At 41.9% G+C, this 24,197-nt stretch overlaps 1 protein-coding gene across 1 annotated transcript in view; it reads left to right on the top strand.

The window, feature by feature from the left end:
* Efcab6 (EF-hand calcium binding domain 6) overlaps nucleotides 1-24,197 on the top strand; it is a 157,117-nt gene that overhangs the window by 34,462 nt on the left and 98,458 nt on the right. The window contains exons 5-7 of the mRNA XM_042697964.1: nucleotides 120-256; nucleotides 5,359-5,471; nucleotides 14,370-14,491. Coding sequence (XP_042553898.1) covers nucleotides 120-256; nucleotides 5,359-5,471; nucleotides 14,370-14,491 — 372 coding nt within the window. The remainder of the gene's footprint in view (nucleotides 1-119; nucleotides 257-5,358; nucleotides 5,472-14,369; nucleotides 14,492-24,197) is intronic.

Here is a 24,197-nt window from a genome sequence, read left to right as displayed (position 1 = left end):
TTTGAAAACATTTTATTTTTATAAGAAGTGTTCAAAAAAACTTTTTCATTTTTTTAATGACCAGTTGGGTTTCACGCACTGGATCTTTTGACTTTTCCTGAATCCCTTTTTAAATGTAGGTTCACAAGAACAAGAAAACGATTATCAAAGCCTTCCAGCTCATAGACATCAACAACACAGGCCGGGTGCGCCCTCAGGAGCTGAGGCGAATCCTGGAGACCTTCTGCCTGAAGATGAAGGAAGAGGAGTACCAGATGTGAGTCCTGGGGGCTGGTGGCAAATGAGATGGGCACGTGGGTGGGTTCCAGGAGGCTCCCCGGACATTCCCCAAAGTGGGACATGAGCATCCTGGGTTGGGTACTGTCATCAGGCCTGTGGATTTTTTTTCTGTTTCCTAGAGTTCATTTTGATAAATATTATGTTTATATACTCAGACACACACAGGCATTGCACCTTTGTGTTCTTCCCCTAAGAGGGTCCTCCTTTGGTCTCACTGTGTGTGAATGCCTAGAGTCCTGTATAATTTTTCATATCCCAGGTCTAGCTTACATTTAGCTTCTGCCTATGAGAGAAAAAGAAACCATGTGCCATTTTTCTTGACTTACTTTAAGCTTGACATACTTTACTTAACATGATTTATTCAAGATCCATCCATTTCCCTGCAAATATCATATTATTCTTTCTAATAATTGTATAAAATTCCATTGTTTATAAGTACCACATTTTTTGGATCTGTTCATCTATTGTGGGGCATCTGTGCTGTTTCCACAACTTGGCTGTTGTGAATAGTGCAGCAACACAGATGTATCCAGGCTTGTGATGTTCTGGGTAGATGCCCACAAGTGGTATGGCTGGGTCGTAGGGAAGATCTATGTTTAGTTTTCTGAGGAACCTCCAGACTGCTGTCCAGAGTGGTTGTACTAGTTTACATTCTTAACAGCAGTGCAATGGGATTCCTTTTTCCCCACATCCCCACTAACATTTGTTGTTCAAATTCACAATGTTGACCAATCTAACTGAGATGAGATGGAATCTCAGAGGTGTTTTGATTTGCATTTCTTTATGGCCTGGGATATTGAGCATTTCCTCATTGGTTTCTTGGGCTCCTTGTCTATTTTGGGTGTTACGGCCAGCAGATATGAACATTGGTTATTGACCGTCCCCTCACTAGTCGCCTTTCTTTCCTGATTGGTATCACGCTTGGCGGCTGCACATTTCCATTTCACAGGTCTGCTTGACTCACCCTGAGGTTTGGAGGTGAACCAAACAACCCAGGATTTACTCCTTCATCCATGGGCCCACTGTGGCTCCCCTGTCTGATGTCACGGCAGAAATTTTATTCTCTTTTCAAGTCCATTGTTGCTCTGTGTGTGTGTGTGTGTGTGTGTGTATGTATGGCAGGGGATAGGAAATAACATTCTCTCTCTCTCTCTCTCTCTCTCTCTCTCTCTCTCCCCCTTCCCCCCTCCCTCCCCCTTACTGGAATTTGAACTCAGGGCCTCTCACTTTCACTTGGCTTTTTCCACTCAAGGCTGTGATGCTCTATCACTTGCTTTGTTATATGGTATTTCCTTTGTACAACTACTTAAAGATAATAAGACCTTTTATTTAGTATGATTTGTTATGCTTGAGAGAATTTAATGTGATAGCTGTAGAAAACCAGCCAGGCACTGGTGCCTCATACCTGTAATCCTACCTACTCAGGAGGCTGAGATCTGAGGATCTTAGTTTGAAGCTAGCCCAGGCAAACAAATCTGAGAGACTCTGGTTCCCAATTAAGAAGCAAAAAGATGGAAGTGGAGATGTGGTTCAAGTGGTAGAGTGTCAGCCTAGAGAAGAAAAGCTTAAGCAAAAGTATGAGGCCTTGAGTTTAAGCTCTAGTATGGATGTGTGTGCATGCACGTGCATGTACACACACACACATACACACACAGTGAAGACAGTAGGATAACTGTGGAAGAAAGCAGAGATAGGGCTGGGGAGGTGGCTCAGTGGTAGAGCACTTGCCTTGCATGCATGAGGCCCTGGGTTTGATTCCTCAGTACCACATAAGCAGGAGGGAAAAAAAAGCCAGAAGTGGCGCTGTGGCTCAAGTGGTAGCATGCTCGCCTTGAGCTGAAGAGCTGAGGGACAGCCCCCAGGCCCAGAGTTCAGGCCCCATGACCGGACCCCCCCCCCCAAAAAAAAAAGCAGAGATAGACAAGGTGTGTCCATAGCACAGGGGGCTGCCCAGGCTAACAGCAAGGAGGCTTAAAAAACATCAGTTCCCACTCTTTTGAACATTTTGTCTTCTTTTTTTCTCTTTATAAACCTACCTCAGAATAAAAAAAGACATAATAGATGTTTTAATTTTTACATCCTTTCCGGCTGGGAAAATGTCCAGAATAAGATCCAAACAAAACAAATTAAATAATTTTGTGCGTGCAATTATAGAACAGAGGCAGCACTCTTCTAAAACAGGCAATCAAAAAACAAAGCAGTGTTTTATTTGACAATAAACCTTGTGTTTGGCACTGCAGTCTCCAACCTAGTAAATCTATAAAAAATGTTACTGTTTCCCCATCTCTTAAGGGTTGAATAATAAAGAACTCCACAAATTTTTATTCGCAATTTTTTTAAAACCCCCAAACAATGCCGTTTTCATACTACGGCTTGAGAAACTTCACATAATAGAATTGCAATTGCCTCCTGTAGACCAGACACACAGGGCATCAAAAGGAGAATATTTCTTCAGTTGTTTAATGTGCTCTTTATTGAAGCTCCAGAATATGCTGTTTCTGCGCGTGCTGCTTTAGTATTAATTCTGCTTTGTTAATTGTAGTACAGAAAACACAAAGCATTTATGAATCCTTTCATCTCAAGGCTTTCTATTTAAGATCTGTGTTAGGCCCTTGGTGTGGGATAGGAATGGATGGGCTTTGAAGTCAAGTCTGTACCCTAGTCCTAGAACCTTGGGAAGCTCCCTGGATGGCCCTGCCTGAGACTCAGGCACAGTGACTTAGGCTGGAATCCTCATTGCTGAGGAGGCTGAGATCAAGGATCACAGTTTGAAGCCAGCATGGGCAGAAAAGTCCATGAGACTCTTGTCTCCAATAAACAACCAAAAAGCCAGAAGTAGAACTGTAGCTCAAGTAGCAGAGCGCCAGCTATGAGCTGTAAAGGTCAGGGACAGCGCCCAGGCCCTGAATTCTGGCTCAGGACTAGTACAAGAAGAATAAGGAAGGAGGGGAGGGAACGAGGAAGAGGAGGAGGAGAGGGAGGAAGAAGGAAAGGAAGGAAGGAAGGAACCAGAGAAGTCTACCACAAAGGATAGTGATATATGAATGGTCAAAGGTATGTGGCACAGGTGCGTGCCATCAGTAGTCACAAGTGTGTGAAAGTCATAATGGTGCCATCAGTAGTCACAAGTGTGTGGCACAGTCATAAAGGTTCCCCAATGCCCTTTGTTCCTTCATAGTTTAGCTGCTGAACACCTTTCAGCCCGTACCAAATTTGAAGGTACAGATTTGATCACCTCCATGCTTTATACTTGACCAAGACTTCCCTTAGTCCATCTCAATTCACCCCATACCACCCTCCATTACCCCCCAGGATAAAGTATTGTATCTCTGTAATTTTTGAGCAATCTTTTTTTTTTTTTTGCCTGTCCTGTGGCTTGAACTCTGGGCCTGGGCACTGACTCTGAGCTTCTTTGTGCTCACGCGTGCTACCACTTGAGCCACAGCATCATGTCTAGCTTTTTCTGAGTTGTTTACTGGAGATAAAAGTCTCATAGACTTTCCCTGGCTGGCTTCAAACTGTGATCCTCAGATCTCAGCCTCCTGAGTAGCTAGGATTACAGGCATGAGCCACTGGTGCCTGGCTTGAGCAGCCTTCCAAACAAATGAACCAACAAGCCATGGAAGGCCGGCCTGCAGCCCGAGCAGCGAGTGCCCATGGACTCTTTTCCAGGTAAATGCAAAATCTGGAGAGGTTTTCCAGCTGAGTCCTCCCTTCTCTAAATCCGCCTTCCTGAGAGACCCACTTGCCTGCTGCTTCCTGTAGTCCGTGCCTCCCTGCCCAGAATTCTAGTTCCTGGGACCATGGCTCTGATAATTGTGTGTCTCCACCTTTTCTGGCATAGGTGTGCTGGGCAGCTGCCTTCCTGTGTGGTGCTAAGGCTCATTTTAGAGTCATCCTCCACAGGACGCTGTCCCAGGCCTTGCTACCTGTGCTCCTCCACTGTGTCACAGCCCTCTGAATGTACCCACACCAGGTGAAAAGAGTATCCTTGGAGAAAGACCAGACTTGAGGCATGTTGGATTTTTCCCAGATGTTTTCAAGGCTGGGAGGAGCCTCTCACCAGCACACTGTGTTTGCCTGAGCAGCAGGCAGCCTTGCCCTTTCTGCACAGCTGGATTCTGCCAGGAATTCCTGCCTGCAGGAAGAGGCCAGGACTGGCCCCTGTTAGATGCCAACTCTGAGTTGTCCAGTTTGCAGGAGGGAGGCTGAGGAGGAAGGATAGAGCTGGTTAGGGACTTTCTCTGCCAACATCTGGCAGCTGTCATCAGCTCCAGATAATTTTTCTTTTTAAAACAACAGACAAGCGTCATCAAAGTGGAAAAATAGGTAGGCACTGAAATGCATCTATGACATTCTGTGTGAAATTTGGAAAACAGAAAAACAAATACTTTAAGTAATCATTACCAAATTTTTAGAAAGCATGAAATTAGATAATTATAGAAACTTAACACATATGGAGATAATATAACCAAACATTTAAAAAAACATGATTTTTTTTAGAAATGTAATAACCTAGAAATTATTTAGAAAAAACATTTATTAAGCAGCAGATTTGAATAATAGAAAAATCCATGAGAAATCCAAGCCTCCTATTCATTTCACTATATTCTAGGGATAGCCAATGATTTTTGTGTTTTAAACTTCTCATTGTATGTCAACACTATTGAATGCTTCAAGAAAAGCTGCGCTTCCTCAGCCATTTGCTGTGTGCCTCAGTTTCTCCCTAGTGAAGGGGGTCAAAAAAACAATCATGGGTGCCACCTATGCCCTCCAGACCTGGGTTCCCTAGCCAGGAGATGTTATATTGATTGCCTCCTTGCTCAGATCATCTCCCACCACTGATGACAGGAAGATGCTGGCCTGAGGGTCTGGCTGCCCCACTCCCAAGGAGGAGGTGCTGTAGGTTGAGGTTGGCAAGGCCCCTCCATATCCATCTTCGGGCAGAGGAAGTGGTCTCCTTCCAAGTGGGTTCTTTTTTTTTTTTTTTTAATTCCAGTGCCACTCCTAGGGTAAAAGACAGTTCAAAGTTGCTTCCTTTCAGACTTGATGTGACCGGATGTCTAATTTGTATTTCAGGTTTTCCAAACACTACAGCCTTGATCAAGAGACTGCAGTGGATTACAGTGTATTCTTGAAGAACCTCAACATCAGCAATGACCTGAATGCTCGATATCTTATAGGGAATCAAGGTAAGGGTTTAAAAAGTATACAGCTAAAGATGACAAGGGCCTTTTCTTCTTCTCAGGCAGTGCTTCCAAATATGGAAAATGGCCATGCTGTCATTATTTATAAGAATAATACAAGCAGTGAACAACAGAAAAGGGTATGGGCGCCACTGCACAGCCCCAAGCTCCAGAGAGCTGCTTGGAAGGGCGGCTTCCCACAGGGGCCACCCCCAGCTCTCGCAGAGTATCATTAAGGGAGATGTCTTGACCTTCTTCTTTCTGGTACCTATTTTGAAACAGTTTGAGAAAGAACATATTCTTGTAGTGGGAAAAAGTCTCGTTGTAAAAGGTCCCAGTGTTGAGTAATTGACAATTAGCTGTGGAAAGCCAGGCATGGACTCCTGAGATGGAGACTCTTCTCTGCTCAGTTTGTCCTGACCATGTGCAGAGCGATCTGGCTCTAGAGTAGCTGGAGGGAGCAGGGGTCCAGTTGTCTTGAGACAACAGCCCCACTTGCGTCTTTTCCTGCTGTGAGCGGGCTTAGCATGGGGCTCCCTGCCCAGGGCATTCTCTCCCCGGGACTGGCATAGTCAGCACTTGATACGTGTCCGATGCAACTTAGTTCAGTGAATACTTATGGAGCCCTTCTGTGGTTTGTAGGCTGAACAATGACAGATGCTCAGGTTCAGCCTGGTTTTGCTCACACAGATTGCTTGTAGCAGACTGCAGGACTCTGTAAAGCCGCCCCATCAGGCACTAGGCTAGACTTGCTCTTTATCATCTCGTCTTGTTCCAAGCAGGCTGTGAGGCTGCTACTAATGGGGATGAGCAAGAGATCGAAATAAACCATCAAACCAGTCCCACTACCCAGAAATAACCACTGCCAGCCTTATTCTTGGCATCTTCCCCTGCATATAAATGGAAAGGAGAGACAGAGAGACAGAAATGCACTTGCAAAAAATGAGTTCATGTAGATTTTATGTAAGAATTACTCGTACACGAGAGAATCAGAATAGAAATTGCATTGTAACAAGAAAACGGTGGCCGCACCTGGGCTGGACATTGGTCTGCAGCACACTTGCCCTTTCAGAATGCTGTGGACTTTCACTCCTGGCCTGCTGGCGGAGGTCCAGCTGTGGACAGGTCCAAGGTCCACTTAGAGTTTAACTTTCTCTTCCCGGCAGCCTAAAGCGCTTTGTTAATTTTTTCTGTTCATTTTTATTAGTGTACATTAATTGTTCAAAATAGTTTCATAATTACATTTTCATGCATGTTTGGTCATAGTTATCCCATTTATCTCCCATCTCCTAACTCCTTTCCTCCTCCCAAATGGTCTCCTATCACCTAGATACTCTGCCATCACCTAGTCTCCTGTCACTTAGATATACTACCACCTAGATAGTCTACTGTCTAGAAGGGGTAATTTACTATCTCTTCTACTTTCATGTCTCCCTTCCTTCCTCCCTTCCTCTGTCCCTCTCTTCCTTTCCTTCCTTTCTTCCTTTCCTTCTTTCTTCCAGTCCATTTTGTAGACTGCCTCCTTATTCTGGTACTTGTTTACTTTGCTGTCCAGGAGCATTTTAGTTTGATGAAGTTTCATACTTCCTGAGTTGTCAGAGTTGTAGTAAGAAAGTTGCTTAAAGTTTTTTTTTTTTAACCTCTTTACATTTAGGTTTTTTAAAAATCCATTTCAAGTGTTTTTTTTTTGCTCAGAGTCTAGTTTCAGTCTGCTACAAGTGGAAACTCAGTTTCCCTCCACCATTTGTCCAAGAAGCCATCTCTCCAAGTGGCTCTGTGCCACCTCTGTTGAAAGTCAGGACACTGTAGCAATGTGGGTCCACTTGTAGGCCAACTGTTCCGCTAGCCTGTGTGTCTGCTTTTGTGCCAGTACCATGCTGTTTTTGTTACTATTGCTCTGTAGTATAGTGTTTTTACAGTTTGATCAATTCTGATCAATGCAGCAACCATGTAATAAACACCACAGGTAAAATAAAACCATTTCCACCACCAAAAGATTTCTTTGTCAGACAGCTGCTGTCTCGTTTCTGTCTATACAACTCACAGCTTATGTTAATCTCTATATCACTAGAGTTCCAATTAAATGAAATCATGGTGCAAACATACAATACCATATTTTTTAATCTTCTTTTTCTCAATGTGTTTTTAAGATATTCATCTGTTAACTAAGTTGACAATTTGTTCTTGTTCTCTTGGTTTACCCTCTTCCCCTTTTTCATCAGACGGTTTTCAGGGCTGTTTCCAGGGTTTGTTTTTGAGATAAGTTCTCTGTAGCCCAGGCTGGGCTCCTGCCTGGGACTCCCCTGTGCTAGGATGGCAGGTTTGTGTCACCATCCCTGGGTTCAAGTCTAGTCTTACGAACATAGCTTCTGTGAGTAGTCCTGGGCAAGTGTGGATGGGTTTCCTTACTTTTCTTAGGATTACCTGCTAAAGGATTGTTGATTCAGAGGCTGAATGGGTAGATCTTTATCAGAATGGCTAAGATGCTGTTTTCTTTTTTAAATTTTTTATAGCATACACTATACAAAAATTGTTCAGTGTGAGATTTCCACAATGTATTCCAATCAATTTCAGTCCCCGTCACCCTCCCAAACCACCTTGTAATATAACTGGAAATTGGGTCTTGTGATACCTCCAGCATTGCTCTTTCTGGTCAGCTTTGTTTGGACTATTTGGGGTCTTTTGTGCCTCCATATGAATTTTAGAATTGATTCTTCTGTATATGTGAAGAATATCATTGCATTGAACCTTTACATCACTTTGGTAATATACACAGTTTTGCAACTTTAATTCTGCCAATTCACAAACACCATCTGCAGTGTTTTCTTCCATTTTTAAAAGATGTTTTAATCACTGGATTTTAGTAACCTAGCCTGGGACTTCTCCAAATACAGTAAATATATTTTTAATTTAAAAATTCAATTCACTCTAAAGTGAATTTTTTTTTAAAAAAGTAACATATCTTTGAATAAATCATTCAATTTCCATTTTTTTTTTCTATTGTGTGGCACTAGGGTTTCAACTAGCACACTGGGGCCGTGTGCTTGTTAGGCAGGTACTCAATCACATGAGCCACACACCAACCATACCTCCAGCTCTCATTTTCTAGGTAGAAATAGTCCCCATGTTGGACTGCTTTTGTTTCCTGTAGCTGTGTCTTCCCTGCAAGTGCCTTGTCCCCCGTCCTTTCCCTCTGCATTCACAGTGCCTCTTCTACATGTCACTCAGCTCCCACCGGGTCTGCTCCCTTCCTTGTTGCTGCTTCTAATTGGCTTGTTAGTTCCATAATGTTTGCTTAGCTCCACTCTTGTTTTTCATCTAGTTTTATTGTTTTATCACCTCATCATCTTGAGCTCTTATTTTCCTGTATTCATGTACTTATAAGATATCCTGTCATTGTTTTTAATCTTGGCTTACATATTCCTGCAAAGCCGGTGCTTTGCCTTCTGTTCCTCCTCCTCCTTCCTCCTCCTCCTTCCTCCTCCTCCTCCTCTTCCTTCTCCTCCTCCTTTTCCTTCTCAGTCTCTCCCTTTGTGTCCTGTATAGCATGCATTCACTTAAAGAAATTTGGGTAAATTGAGCATTTCCTATTCCATCTTATATCTCTACTGACGTGTTTTGTTCTCAGATGTTTTTGTGTTTGTTCTACATTTATGCTCTGCATCTTTGAGTTCTCAGCAGCTACTTGTAGGTAGTCTGGGAGGTATAAGGACTTGACCGCAGCATGTCCCCAGTCTTGTCCCTGCCAGGTTGCTGTTCCACGTGGGGCTCTTACAGTCACAGTAAACTCACAATACATGGCGATGGGTTTTGGTGTTCAGTTGGGATTTCCCATCTTCATTCATTATGATTATATATTCTCAAACACTTATTTTAAATTTTAAGGAATATTAAAATACTCTGAAAATATTTGTCCGCTAATTCCAACTCATTGCAGGGGTTCATTTTTTCATTGATTTTGGCTTATTTTTCTTGGATATTGATCACAGTTTGCTGTTCTAGTAGCTTGGGAATTTAGTCTGGCAGTTGTAAATTTTGTGTGATAAGGATGATGGATTATTTCATGCTCCTTTGCAGAATTTGAGTTTTTGTTCTAGAAGCCAGTCTCCTCGACTGCTCATACTCTAAATGTGGCCCAGCTGCAGGGTGGCGGCTGATGTCCGGGTTGTGCTTGTCTCATCACTGGACAGCCTGCTCTTGCTGTGCATTGGACTTCAGAGGTTAGCAAGAGATTTGGGCAGTTTATCCCTGGATTTCTGAGCCCCTCTTCATGCCTGTCTTTGATGGTTTCCATCCCTCTTTCCCAGCTCAAGACATAGTCTTGACCCAGATTTATAGCCCAGGGTTAGCCACCTAGCAACTCTCTGGCTGAAGCTGCCCCTCCGCACAAAGCCAGGTAATAGGGGATTGAGTATGAGTCACAGTTCCAGTGTGTACTTCCACTGGGGTCTGCTCTCAACTCCCGTCAGGGCCTTCAGATGTGGTTGTTTGTATTTTATAATTGTTATCTGCCAAGGATTTTGGTTTAATAAGAGCTCATCTGCCATCATTGGAAGCAAAGACTCTGGCTGCTCATATTAAGCATTATTTTGCTATTTTGTTTTGTTTCGTATTTTCCTCTTTTGCTTATTAGGTGCTATAAGAGGGCAACCTCTATAATACAACTGTAATTTCTATAATTTTCTCTTTCATGTTCTTCTTAGTGTATACCTAATAGAGTTTCAGTTTAACACAACCCCCCCCCCCCCCCCAGCCACACACATTGTATCTACCACTGGCAGCTAGCTTTCTTTGTTTATAACACATAAAGTAACAGTGCCTCTTACAACAAAAGGCGTCTTTGATTTGATCAGGTGTAAGACCTCTCAGCAGGCTTCTCCTCTGCATCCCAGATGCCACACTTTCTTAACTTCCTGTTGCTGCCTCCTTCCTGGCTCATTCCACAGCAGGGGCCTTTTCCCGTACCTGTCTGCCTCCCCCAAGTCCTGAAGATCCGCTTGGAAAATGTCATACTCAAGCTTCTTTTCCCATTGAATACCAACTCTATAACTTTTGTCATTGGCTTCAAATCCTTCAGTCAGCAGCAAAGCTCTTTTGTGGACATTCTAGATTAAGGAACCAGCAGCTGGGGCTCTTGGCATGTCCCATTTCACCTCTAGGTCTTCCTTTCTTCCTCTCTCCCTTCTTACTTGATATAATTCTGACTTCATCTTCTATTTCTGCTGTATTTGTTTATTCTTGTGCCTCTTTTTGTTTAGTCTTCATGTCTAGAATGATTCATTTCCAGCTTTGCTGATGTATCATCAACAAAGAAAAATACTCTGTGTTTGAGGTCTATACTCTGATGTTTTGATACACATGTACACTGAAGTGATTACCCAGGTCAAGTTAACTCACACACCTGCCATCTCCTATCAGTATGTTTTTGGCATGTGGCTGGAAGGTTTTATAATGACTATAGTTAATAGCACTGTACTTTATAGTGTGAATGTTCTTTTTTTCTTTTCTTGAGTTCTGCCATCTAGTTTCTGAGTTTTTCTTACTTGGGTTGCTACTGTCCTACCAGATGTCCCTTTACTAAAGAAATTTCTTAGTCATGGACCTACAGCTGATATTCTTGAGTGTCTGCCAGGAGCCAGGCAAGTGCACGTGATAGCTCCTGTGAGTGCACGTGATAGCTCCTGTGTGTGCACGTGATGGCTCAGGCCAGTACCTGTGACAGGTCATGTGCACACAGGTACTCTCTCCCCTGTCATTTTGCCAGTGAGGAGACAGAAGCAGAGAGTGTGTGGCTTGGGCAGTGGCAGAGGCAGTAGTCACAGGCAGGTAGCCTTGTCCAGCTTCAGGGATGCTCCCTTGGTCCTGTGTCCCCCTTGTGTCTGTCACTGACTTTGGAACTCGTTTTGGGAAAGGCCTTGGGGCACCCATACAGTAGTGGAGGCACATCACCTCCAATTCTTGTAGCGCAGCACCCAGTATCTTCATATTCTTTGTTGTCTCTATGATGTCTGTAGCATTTTTGGAAAATATACTTGAGTGGGAAAATCACAAAATGTACTTCACCTATTTGCATTTATTTCAAATGCTTTACTTTCATGGTTAAGCACAATTCCACATAGTTCTTTACATCCGTCTCTAGTTATGAACTCCCACTGTAAATGATGAATGATAGCATTTCCCTGCTGTATGTAAAATTTTTAAAAAATGTCTTGATGAACTCAGAGCTGTTTACAGAGCCAGTGATATTCTTACTCTGTAACGCTGTCTGTAGTTGGAGCAACTTGTTATCTTTGACTTTTCTAAATATAGAACAATATTTCCTATTAAGTTTGTGTATTTCTGTTTCCACTACACTTGCATCCTTGTGGAGCCAGGACATCATAGGCACTGTCTATTTAGGTACATTAAGAAATCTCTTGGGTGAATCTCCTGTTAGCTGCATTTTGGATGGGCCTGGCTTTGTGTTTCTTCTGTGTCCTTGGAATCAGCAAGAGTCCTTTTGAGAGGGACTTGTGACATGTGGCTCAGTGGTGGGGCACTTGACTTCCATGGGCAAGACCCTGAGTTCCATGCTGAGCACCAAAAATAATTAGGCAGAGGGGAAGGGGCGGGGGTGGAGGGCTCCTTTCAAAGAAAGGAAGGCAGAGGTAGTGGGGATTGCACAAACCTTGTTGAGAGGGAGTCACAGAGGATACAAAACTAAATCCTAACCCCATTCAAGGTTCCAGACAGCAGGTTTCCAGTGGATGCCCACTTCTCCATCCCCCAGAGCCCAGCTGCCTTAGGGTACTGTGCATGTATGCATGCATGCGTACATGTGTGTGTGTGTGTGTGTGCATGTGCACACGTGTATGTTTCTGTCTTAGAATTCCAGCACACACAGAGAATAGGATGCAGTACCAGAAAGCTGGCGCAGAGCCCAGGGCTAGCTTGACCAGGTCAGAGCCTGGCTCTGTCCATTCCTAGTTCTCTTGTTCCAAGCACCCAAGGCTGGAACATTCCACATGGAGCTTGAGAGGATGGTGTTATGTTTTATTATGTAGCCCAGAGGGGCCACTAAGGGAGACTTGCTTTTGTTTGGTTTGGGTTTTTTTCTTTTGGAGATAGGAAATGAGATACCAGATGACTGGCAGTTTGTGAGCTGCAGCTGAATTAAGTGTGCTTCATTTCGCTGAAGCTTATTTGCAGACATTTTAGGAAATAAATCTGGGAAACCATTTGTGATTCTTTGCAGTCAACTTTGAAAAAGAAAATGGCTATACTTTAGATTTATCTTATTCTCTTCTCTTAAAATGTAATGCATGCTTATTTGACAAAAGCTGGGAAACATAAAAACATAAAATGACAATCCCTTGAAAGCTACCTCCAGAGCCCTGTCACTTCCTGCTGTGTGTGTTGCCCTCCTGGAATCCTGTTTCCTGGTTCTTACATAGCTAGATGGGTAAGGCGATAGGAAGACTTAAAACATCAGTGTCAAAAATGAACATGAAATCACATCATGAAGCTGGGCGCTGGTGGCTAACGCCTGTCCTAGCTATTCAGGAGGCTGAGATCTGAGGATTACAGTTCAAAGCCAGCCTGGGCAGGAAAAGTCCGTGAGACTCTTATCTCCAATAAACTGCTCAGAAAACTGGAAGTGGCGCTGTGTCTCTCAAGTGGTAGAGCACTCACATTGAGCTGAAGAGCTTAGGGACAGCGCCCAGGCACAGAGTTCAAGCCCCACGACTGACAAAAAAATAAAAATAAAAATAAATCACATCACGCTTACAATCATGAAGCAATGTATCTCCAGGAAAATTGTTTACACACATGTCTTTGTTTTTGATGTCCATGCACCACTTCATAATTCGGGTAATCCTCTGATTTATAAGACTCATTCTCCATTACTTGGTATTCAGAATGCTTCAAGTTTTTTCTCTTATGAACAGTGCAGAAATGTCAATGTCCATTTTCATTTGCTGTGTGAGCCAGTTGTTCCATGTTCTAGCATGCAGTGCTAGAAGACCGTGTGAGGATTCACACACCAGTGTGTATATAAAGCCAGAACTGGTAGTCAGCTTTCTCTCTAATCCCAATCCATATGACATGTATGTAGAAAATGTACTAACTGTTTGTATTTTTGTCAGTTGTGGGGGTTGAACTCTGGGCCTGGGTGCTGTCCCTGCACTCTTTAGCTCAAGGCAAGTACTCTATCACTTGAGCCACAGTGCCACTTACAGTTTTCTGGTGGTTCATTGGAGATAAGAGTATCATGGACTTTCCTGCCTGGGCTGGCTTTGAACTGTGATCCTCAGATTTCAGGATTATAGTCGTGAGCCACCGGTGCCCAGCCTCAGTCACCAGTTTCTAATGTAGATATTCTACAAGATATTTATATCCATCTCATTGGTTCATTGGTTCATAAGGGTCACTAATATATTTTAAAAATTAACATTAAAACAAGTTTTCCCCCCTCATTTTTCTTTCAGCTATATGTGATATTCTTATTGGATCTAACCATTAGTTAAATAACTTGTGGATTTAATGTTTTCCTTGGAAAATTCATGCTAAAGATTATGTACTATACCAATAGTCACTTTTAATTTTCTACTATTTTAACTGTAATTTTCTTCTACTAGCTTTATTTTTCTATTTCGTGTACATTTCATTCTATCAAGGGTTTATCTGCTGAAGATTAATTGTTTTTTCTTCAATATTTATACAAATAAATTGTATCTCAATACAAGTTACTAGATGGTTCATCCTTTCTCTGGTTTCTGATGGTTGTGGAGAGAACATATTTAAACATACCCAGTGGTGGTTAAGGGGAGGGACTATTTAAATCCACTCAGTGGCAGTTAAGGGGGAGATATTTAAAGGTACCTTTAACAGTGTAGATCAACTAGAGTTACTTTGTTTTCCCAGAGATCCCAAGGGAGAGTCACTCAACCAGAAGTTCCAAGAGTGAACTAATCAATTCTGAGTTATCTGAAGATATGTGGAAAAATTGCTCCTTGAGTGACATTCAAAATATCCTTAGCCAAGAGGTAAGAATATCTTCCTAAAGGCATAGTCATCTGCAGTGTGAGTTCAGCAGAGTAGACAACATGGAATCCATCACGTCCTGACACTATTTCTAAAATGTGTTTTGATCCTACCCACAAATCCTCACACTGCAGGCAGCCTCCATCTCCTAGCAACCGTGTGTGTTCACAGTGGAGATAGGAGGGGAAAGTCATTTCTAAGGAAACCTCCATGCTGCTTCCATGTGCATGCTTATAAGTATAAAAAACTCATAGAAAGAAATCCTGGGACTTGGTTAGTAACACAAAAGGAAACTTGAAGAAATGAAGAGGTCTTCTCTAATTATTAGATTGGAAAATTCCATATCCTACTACAGCTGAGTACACACACACACACACACACACACACACACACACACACACACACACACATGCTATATATAAACATATATGTATATATGGTATATGTGTATACGTTGTATATATGTGGTATGTATATGGTATATATATGGCATATATACAATATATGGTATATGTGTGAACATATATAATGTATATATACATCATATATATGTACCACATATATGGTGTGTACCATATATATGGTGTGTGTATAGTGTGTTTGTGTGTGTGTGTGTATATATATAATAAAAGGCCAACCCTCCTACAAGTAAAGCATTTTGGAAAGGTATGATAAGATGTGGCACTGGTATAGAAATACATACGCATATTGATCTGCAGGGATAGTAGAGCCTAGTGTGGTGGCTCCCACATGTACTCATAGCTACTTGAAAATCAGAAATTGAGAGGATCACAGTTAGAAACTAACCTGGGAAAAAGACTTCATGAGACCCATCTCCAATAGCTGAGCAAGGTAGTGCACACCAGAAAGAAAAAAACAAGCAAGTAAGCAAGAAGGAAGGAAGGAAGGAAGGGAAAGAAAGAGAGAGAAAGAGAAAGAGAGAGAGAAAGAAAGAAGGAAAAAAGGAAGGGAAGTAGGAAAGAAGAGAAGGAAGGAAGGAGGAGAAAGAGAGAAGAAAAGGAAAGTCAGCAACATCAAAGGCAACATTTGGTGAACATCATTCTAGACCTTTCATTAATGTAAAAAAGAGTGGCTGCATCAGAGGGTATGCGAGGATAGAAACAATTTTATAATCATCTAGATATGTGGTGGCTCACGGCTATAATTCCAACATTGGGGAGACTGAGGCAGGAGGATCATGAATTCAAGGTCAACCTGAGCTACACAATTGGATCACATTTTTTAAAAAAGAGAACAGTGTGGTGTGTTCTTCCTAGAAATTAAAACATATGTAGTTTATGTTTCCTTAACTTGGTCACCATCCTAGCTAGCCCTTTGATAGGCTTCCCATAACCGGGTAGTAGTCTCAGTGTCTTATGGGTATTCTGTCCATCTCCACACAGCTCCACCAGTTAGGTGCTGTTCTCTCAGTCTTAAGGTGAGGGAACTGAGGCCTAAAGGGATTAGAGATGGAGGAGGCAAGATGAGGCAGGCAGAGGTTAGATACGGAGGCAAGGTAATGCATGGAGAGGTTAGGTGACATGACAGTAAATCCGAGAGCCAACTCTAAACAAGCTACACCACACAGCTCCAGCATCTTAGCCGCTAACACCACAAAGCTGTCAGTTATAGCTGATGGGTAAATGATCCACAAAAACTAACATAATTTACAACCAATAAACCATCACTGCAGAAGTTACTGAAAGGAATTGTACACATGGAAGAGGAAGATAAACATAACCATGACAATGGAGGGAAATTAAATCCCACCAAATGAGCTAAGCAAATGAAGAATAGGAAAGAATCAAACACTATAAAACAACAAAATGGCAAAAATTACAATGTAGCTCTCAAAAATAACATTGGTCTCAATTCTCTGAAGGCAAGTTGGATTAAAAAGCATGGCCCAATCATTTGTACCCTACACTAAAGTTCATTGGCATATGATAAAAGGGTGCATAAAGATCTAACAAGCAAATGGACCCTGGAAGCAAACAGAAGTAAATATTGTTACTTGAGAAAGTAGACTTCAGACCAAAGTCAGAAGAGAAAAAGAAAGTCACCTCCTATTAATAAATGGAACAATCCATCAGAGGGAAATAACAATGGCTAACATCTCTGCACTGATATCAGTGCACTCAACTTTATTAAACAAACACTAGTGGACTTTAAAAGTACATAAGGACCCTCCACACCCAACACAGTTATAGTGGGAGGCTTCAACACCCCACTGCTACCAAGAGAAAGGAAAAAAAATAAGCAAGGAAACCTCACAATGAAATAATGCTATAGACCACATGGACTTGTCACACATCTACAAAGTTTCCTGCAACAGCGCCATGAAATGTTCTCCAAAACAGATCATAGTTCAGTGCATGAAGCACTGAACAACTTTCTTCATTCTATCAGACTATAATCGTACAAAAGTAGAATTCAGCAAAAGAGACTTCAGAAAATATTCAAATACATGGATATTGAACAACAATTTGTTGAATGATTAGTAAGTCATTGAAGAAATACGGGAGAAATCCCCAAAGTTCCCAGAATGAGACACAGCCCGTCAGTACTTTGGGACACAGCAATGGCTATGAGCATATATATCTAGATCTAGATGATATAGATCTTCTAGATGGATAGCAATCTCAAGTAAATATCCTGATGTGTCTCAGGCTCCTAGGAAAGAAAAAAACAAGAACTAGCCAAACTCAAAATTAGTAGCTAGAAAGAAGTAATAATGATTAGGGAAGAACTAAATTGGAACAACAAAAAAAAACCCTATACAATGCAATGAAAAGTTGGTTCTTTGAAAAGACGACGGAAGCCGATGAACCCTTAGCTCAGAGGGGGAGGTAAAAGACTTAAAGAAGTAAACGCAGAGATGAGAACCAAGCTTTCAAAACAAATACCACCAAAACCAGAGATTGCCTGGGGATACTTTGAAAGCCTGTATTCAAATTAGCTGGGACATGCAGAAGAAATGGATATATTTCTAAGATTTATTTGATCAAAAGTGAGGGTATGTCACCAAAATAGGTCTACAAGAAGTAATGAGTTTGAAGGAGTAATAAATAAAGAGCCTCAAAACAAAGAAAGACCCAGAACCTGATGGATTCACTGGCTAAATTCCACCAGACCTTTAAAGAAAATTGGAACACTAACATTCCTTAAATTTTCTGTGAAATAGAAAGGAAAGGAACACTTCCAAACTAATTTTGTGAAGCCAAGATTATACTGATTCCAAAACTAGACAAGTACACAACAAAAAAGAGAATTATAGGCCAATCTTTTTGATGAAAATTGATACAGAAATTCTCAGTGAGATATGTTCAAACTGAATTTAACAACACACCACAAGATAATACACCATGATTGTATTGGTTTCATTCCATGTATGTAAGATTAGTTCAACATATATAAATCCAGAAACATGATATAGTGCATTAACTGAATCAAAGATAAAAGTATCATGTGATCATCTCAATTGATGCAGAAAAAGCCTCTAACTAAAGTTAGCATCTGTTCATCATAAAAAAAACTTTGAATAAACTAAAAGCAGAAGGTATGTACCTAAACATAGTAAAGCCAATATATGACAAACTAACTAAATTGAAGAAAAGTGAAGTCATTTCCTCTCCATTCTATCTAATTTAATATAGTACTGGGATTCCAAATCAGGGCAATAGGCAACAGAAAGAATTTTTTAAAAAATGTCCAATCAAACCAGGTGCTGGTGGCTCACATATAATCTATAATCCTAGCTACTCAGGAGGCTGAGATCTGAGGATCATGGTTTGAAGCAGCCTGGGCAGGAAAGCCCATGAGACTCTTCTCTCCAATTAACCACTCAGAAAACAGGAAGTGGTAGTGTTCTAGCCTTGGGGGAAAAAAGCCCAGAGACAGCACCCAGGCCCTGAGTTCAAGCTCCATACCCCCCCTACACAAAAAATCCAATTGTGTTATTGACTGTACATTATGTGGAAAATGCCAATAGCTTGCATTTGTAACTTGTGGGTAGGATGGGACGGGATACCTGGGGGAAAGCAAAGGAAGGGGGTGACACTGTCCAAAAAAATAAATGTAGTCTTATGAAATGGTAACCCCTGTACAACAATAATAACAAAAATAACAATAATAACAAAAAATGATCTTTTCTAATCCAAATAATAAAGAAGTCAAAGGACCCCCTGTCTGCAGATGCTATGAGCCAATAACTAAATACCTAAATATACTAAAGATCTCACCTCAGACTTCTAGATCTGCTAAACAATTTTGACCTTGTAGCCGGATAAAAACAATCAGCATACAAAAAGCAGCTTTTCTGAGCAAGCTGGTAAAAAACTTAAATGGCTATAATATGGAAAGCAGCCTACAAATTCAATGCAATCTCCATCAAATTCCCAATGTCATTCTTCACAGAAATAGAAAAGTCAGTTCTAAACTTCACCTGGAAACACAAAAGACCTCAAATTACAATCTTGAGAAAAAAAATAAAAGCAATGTTGGCACTATCAAAATACAATACCAGTCTCTAAATTATACTTCAGAGCCATAGTAATTAGAGCCGTATGGTAATAACACAAAAAGAGTCATGAAAACCAAGGATACAAAATAGAAGATGCAGAAATAAATCCATGAGGCTTCACGCATCTGATTTTTTACAAAGGTGCCCAGAATGTACATTGGAAAAAAGATGGCCTTTGGACAAATGGTGCCAGAAAGACTATATCCATACATGGGAAACTGAGTTCAGGTCCCCTACTCCCCCTGTGCTAGTCAGGTCTGTTGACCAAAGATCTTAATGCAAGGCCTACATCTTTGAAAAAAATAATTGGGAACAACTTTAGAACATAGCAGTATAGGCAGTAACTTTCTGAACAGACACTTCTCAAATGAAGAAGTACAAATGATCAGTAAATACTTGAAGAAATGATCAAAAATTGCAAGTTTGAAAGGAAATGCATATCAAAATGATGTTGGGATTTCATCTCCAGCAGTCAGAATGGCCTTCATCAGAAAACAAAACAAAACAAAACAACAACAACAAAAAAAAACCTAGCAGGTTACAGAGACAAAGAAAGCTGCACACTGTAAACTAGCGCAACCGCTATAGAAATCTCTACAGAAGCTCTTTAGACAAATGCCACACCTTCCAGCAGTACCACGCTCGTCTATCCGAAGGAACATCATTCAAGATGCAGCTGGGGCACTGGGGCAGCCATGTTCACTGCAGCCCCATTCACAACAGCCAAGTGTGGGAACAGCCGGATGCCTAGATGAAGAATCGAAAGAATATGGTACAAGCGCGCAAGGGAGCGTTATTCAGATACAAAGAATGAAAGGATGCCATTTACAGGGAAATGGATGGGACCAGAGATTGTTAAGGGAAGTCAGCCAGGTTCAGAAGGGAAAAGACTGCATGCTTTCTCTCATATGTAGATACTAGATGTAAAAGATGAACATATATGTAAACACACATAGGATCACAAACACACATGTAAAGACACACATCTACATATACATACGCATATACGTGTCTATATATATGTGGAACTGGAGAGAGGAAAACAATGCTAGAAGGTGAACAATTCTGAAATACCTGCATCTAGGAATGAAGACAGCCAAGCAAAACTCACTGAAAACTGTTGACTAACAGGATGAGGAAGGTGAGAGCAAGCAGGGGTTGATCTGGTTGAAATCCTGGATGTAAATGCACATGGGAAATACCAGGTGGAACCCTTTGAACCATCAGCACACACTGAAAAAGTAAATGGCAGGAATGTAGCACAGGCTCTGGGTATTGGAGCAGGAGGAGCATGAAGCTGGGGCGGGGTGGGGGGAAGGGAGGGCATGTGTGAGAATGGAACAGAAAACGTAATTGAGGCGAGTTTGGGACAGGGCAGGGGGTAGGGAGAACAGCAAAGGTATGTATAGATGGACATATCACACACTCTGGCATAACTAATGGATGCTAATGAAAACATAAGAAAATCAGGCATCAATGGCTCATGCCTGTAATCCTAGCTACTCAGGAGGATCTAAGTTCAAAGCTTGCCCAGGCAGGAAAATCCCTGAGACTATCATTTCCAATTAACTACCAATGGAAGTGGAGCTGTGTCTCAAGTGGTAGAGCACTCACGAGCACAAAAGTTCAGAGGCAGTACTCTGGTCTGGAGTTGTTCAACCCTAGTACCAGCACCAAAAAAAAACCAGATGGGGGGAAATAAAAATGAATTCTCCTAGCTCAACAAAAACCCCGGAGAACTGAGTCTGTTTATAAATCGAGTTTCTCTCACAGCCAGCCAGGGCTGTGCCCTGCCCTGGAAGCGGAATGGTGGGCAGGTGCTTCTCCCCTCCCCTGCCCTGCAGCACTTCCTGCCTCTCACGCTCAGTTTATGGTATTTGTTCCCTGTGCCACCTTGCCTTGCCATGAGTGTCATGTAGGTTTCTCTGTAGGTCGGGGTTTACCATGGTGTATCTCCATCACAGTTCCTTATTGTGATTTATTTTTTGGTTGGATGGATTTTCTTGTCAAGTAATTTCCTTAAGAAAAGCTCATGTGGAAGTGGCGTTGTGGCTTAAGTGGTAGAGCACTAGCCTTGAGCTGAAGAGCTGAGGGACAGCGCCCAGGCCCAGAGTTCAAGCCCTATAACTGACCAAAAAAAAAAAAAAAGGCGCATGTTTTACTCCCTTTGTCTCTTCCTTTTGAAACTCCTGACTTGAGGCCAGACTGATAGTTCCCTATAGCTGATTGTCCTTTTGTCCCTCGATGCCTAATATGTGTGTTGTGTATGTGTGTGTGTGTGTATTTATTTATTTTGGTGCTGGTCTCCTGGGGCTTGAACTCAGGGGTCTGGGCTCTGTCTCTGACCTTCTTTTTGCTCAAGGCTAGCACTGTACCTGAAAGGCTTCCCCAAGGAAGATCACTCAGACACATGTCACATGTCACATACAAAGGGAAAGGAATGTTATGCCAGTAACCTGACAGCTACCTCGCAGGTAGAGTAGCAGCGGGGCGGGGTCCCAAGCACGACTTTTGTAAGGGCAGGTTCAAGTGGGACTCGAGGGCTGGACACTGCATCGTGGAAGGGCTTGGCACGTGAAGTTGTAGCTATACAAGCAAAGGAGAGGGAAATGGTGCTAGGGGAGGGGCTGCCATTTGAGATTGCAGCTGCCTGCGACACCTGTTGTTGGGGAGAAGCTGGTGCCACCTGTTTTCCAGGAAAGGCCATTCTTTTTTTTTTTTTTTCTTTTTTTTTTTAAATTTTATTTTATTTTATTTGAGAACATACTGTACAGAGGGGTTACAATTACATGGGCAGGAAAATGCATACATTTCTTACCAAGCATTGCAGCCTCCTCCTTTGTTTACCCTTCACATCCCTTCCCAGCCTCCCCCTCCCCCCCACCCAATCATACCCCCCCTCCCCCCCCCCACCGACATTGTAAAGCTGGTTTTGACATGACATTTTGTACTTCTCATTGTTGCAACAGGTCCACCTGAATCCTTAAATGACTTGTTTGTCCCCGTCTCCTCCACATGTTATACTGACATCAAATATAGTGAAAGCAGGGGTTACACTGTGGGGGAGGGACATACAAAGCAACAAAGAAATAATATTATAAATGCGTTAGAAACACATGGATGAAAGAAACAAAAACATTAAAATACATATTTGAGGGTTCGTTTTCCTAACATCACATTCTCTGACTTTTTCCACTTGACTCATACCTATACTAGATATTGCAAATAAGGGAAACCATGGGACCTATGTTTCTTTGGGCCTGGCTTACTTCACTTAATATAATTTTTTCCAAGCCTTTCCATTTCCTAACAAATGGGGCAATGTCATTCTTTCTGATGGAGGCATAGAATTCCATTGTGTATATATACCACATCTTCTTGATCCATTCATCTACTGAGGGGCATCTGGGTTGGTTCCATATCTTAGCTATGGTAAATAATGCTGCAATAAACATAGTTGTGCTGGTAGCTTTAGTGTGGCCTTGTTTGTGATCATTTGGGTAAATGCCCAAAAGTGGGGTTGCTGGGTCATTGGGGAGCTCTATGTGGAGTCTTTTGAGGAACCTCCATACTGCTTTCCAAAGTGGCTGAACAAGTTTACATTCCCACCAACAATGAAGTAAGGTTCCTTTCTGTCCACATCCCCTCCAGCATCTGTTGTTGTTAGAGTTCTTGATTTTTGCTGTTCTAACTGGAGTGAGGTGATATCTCAATGTTGTTTTGATTTGCATTTCTTTTATGGCTAGTGATGTTGAACATTTCTTCATGTGTCTATTGGCCATCCTTCTTTCTTCTTCAGAGAAGCTTCTCTTTAAGTCTTTCGCCCACTTACTTATTGGGCAGTTGTTTCTTTAAGGATTTGTTGGTGGTGGTTTAATTTTTTGAGTTCCAAGTATATTTTAGATATGAGACCCTTGTCTGTTGTATGGCTAGTAAAGATCTTCTCCCAATCCGTGGGCTTTCTATTGATCTTGCTAGCTATGTCATTTGCCCTGCAGAAGCTCTGCAACCTTATACAATCCCATTTGTCCAACCTTTCTTTGATTTGTTGTGTTTCCGGGTCTCTATTCAGAAAATTTCGGCCTGAGCCGAGGAGACCCAGGGTTTCTCCTATTCCATCCTGTAATGTTTTCAGAGTGTCTGCTTTGAGTTCAAGGTCTTTGATCCATTTGGAGTTGATTCTGGTGCAGGGTGATATATAAGGATCTAGCTTTAGTTTTCTACATGTAGTTAACCAGTTTTGCCAGCACCATTTACTGAAGAGGCTGTCTGTCTTCCATTCTATTGTTTTAGCTCCCTTATCGAAGATTAGATGGCTATAGGTCTGTAGGTTCATTTCTGGGTTTTCAATTCTATTCCATTGGTCCTGAGGTCTGTTCTTATGCCAATAACAAGCTGTTTTGATTACTATGGCTTTATAGTAGAGTTTGAAATTTGGTACTGATATTCCTCCAGCAGTGTTCTTTCCGTTGAGGAGCGTTTTTGCTATTCGGGGTCTTTTATTGTTCCATATGAATTTTTGGATTGCCTCTTCTATTTCCTTGAAGAATGAGGGTGGAATTTTGATAGGTATTGCGTTGAATTTGTAGATAGCCTTGGGAAGTATTGCCATTTTCACGATGTTAATAGGAAAGGCCATTCTTTACCACAAAGCCTAAGATGACGAAGTGGCTCCTAAGATGGTGGAGGTCAGGCTAACAGTACCACTGGAGCCACAGCTCCACTTCTGCCTTTTTTTTTTTTTGAAGATTAGTAGAGACGAGAGTCTCCTGGACTTTGCTACCCAGGCTGGCTTTGAACCACTATCTGCAGGTCTCAGCCTCCTGAGTATCTAGGATTACAGGTGTGAGCCACTGACACCTGCCTAAAATAATTTTTCTTGATTTTTGAAGTTAAAAAAATCCATACTAAGCTATACCCTGGTGCAGAGCATTTTGGCCAGATTTCCTGGAATTCTGTGTGTTCTTTTGATATACACACTCAGTTCTTCCTTCATTTCAGGAAATGTCCTGCATTGCAGTGCGGGGCCATCTTGCTGGACCACCTCTACCTGCCCCCTCCATCTTTCCTTCCTGCATCTGTGTCCCCATTGTCCCTATATGGAACTGTCTTTGTCAACCATTGACAGCTGTCATCTGCTCTCAGATTGTTTTAATCCTTTTGCTCAGTTTCTCCGTTTTCATTCA

The sequence above is a fragment of the Dipodomys spectabilis genome, unplaced genomic scaffold, assembly GCF_019054845.1.
Source record: "Dipodomys spectabilis isolate Male_0828 unplaced genomic scaffold, ASM1905484v1 ptg000230l, whole genome shotgun sequence".
NCBI classification, from domain to species: Eukaryota; Metazoa; Chordata; class Mammalia; order Rodentia; family Heteromyidae; genus Dipodomys; species Dipodomys spectabilis.
The sequence above is the reverse complement of the archived record's forward strand: the minus strand, read 5'-3'. Positions and strand labels throughout refer to the sequence as shown.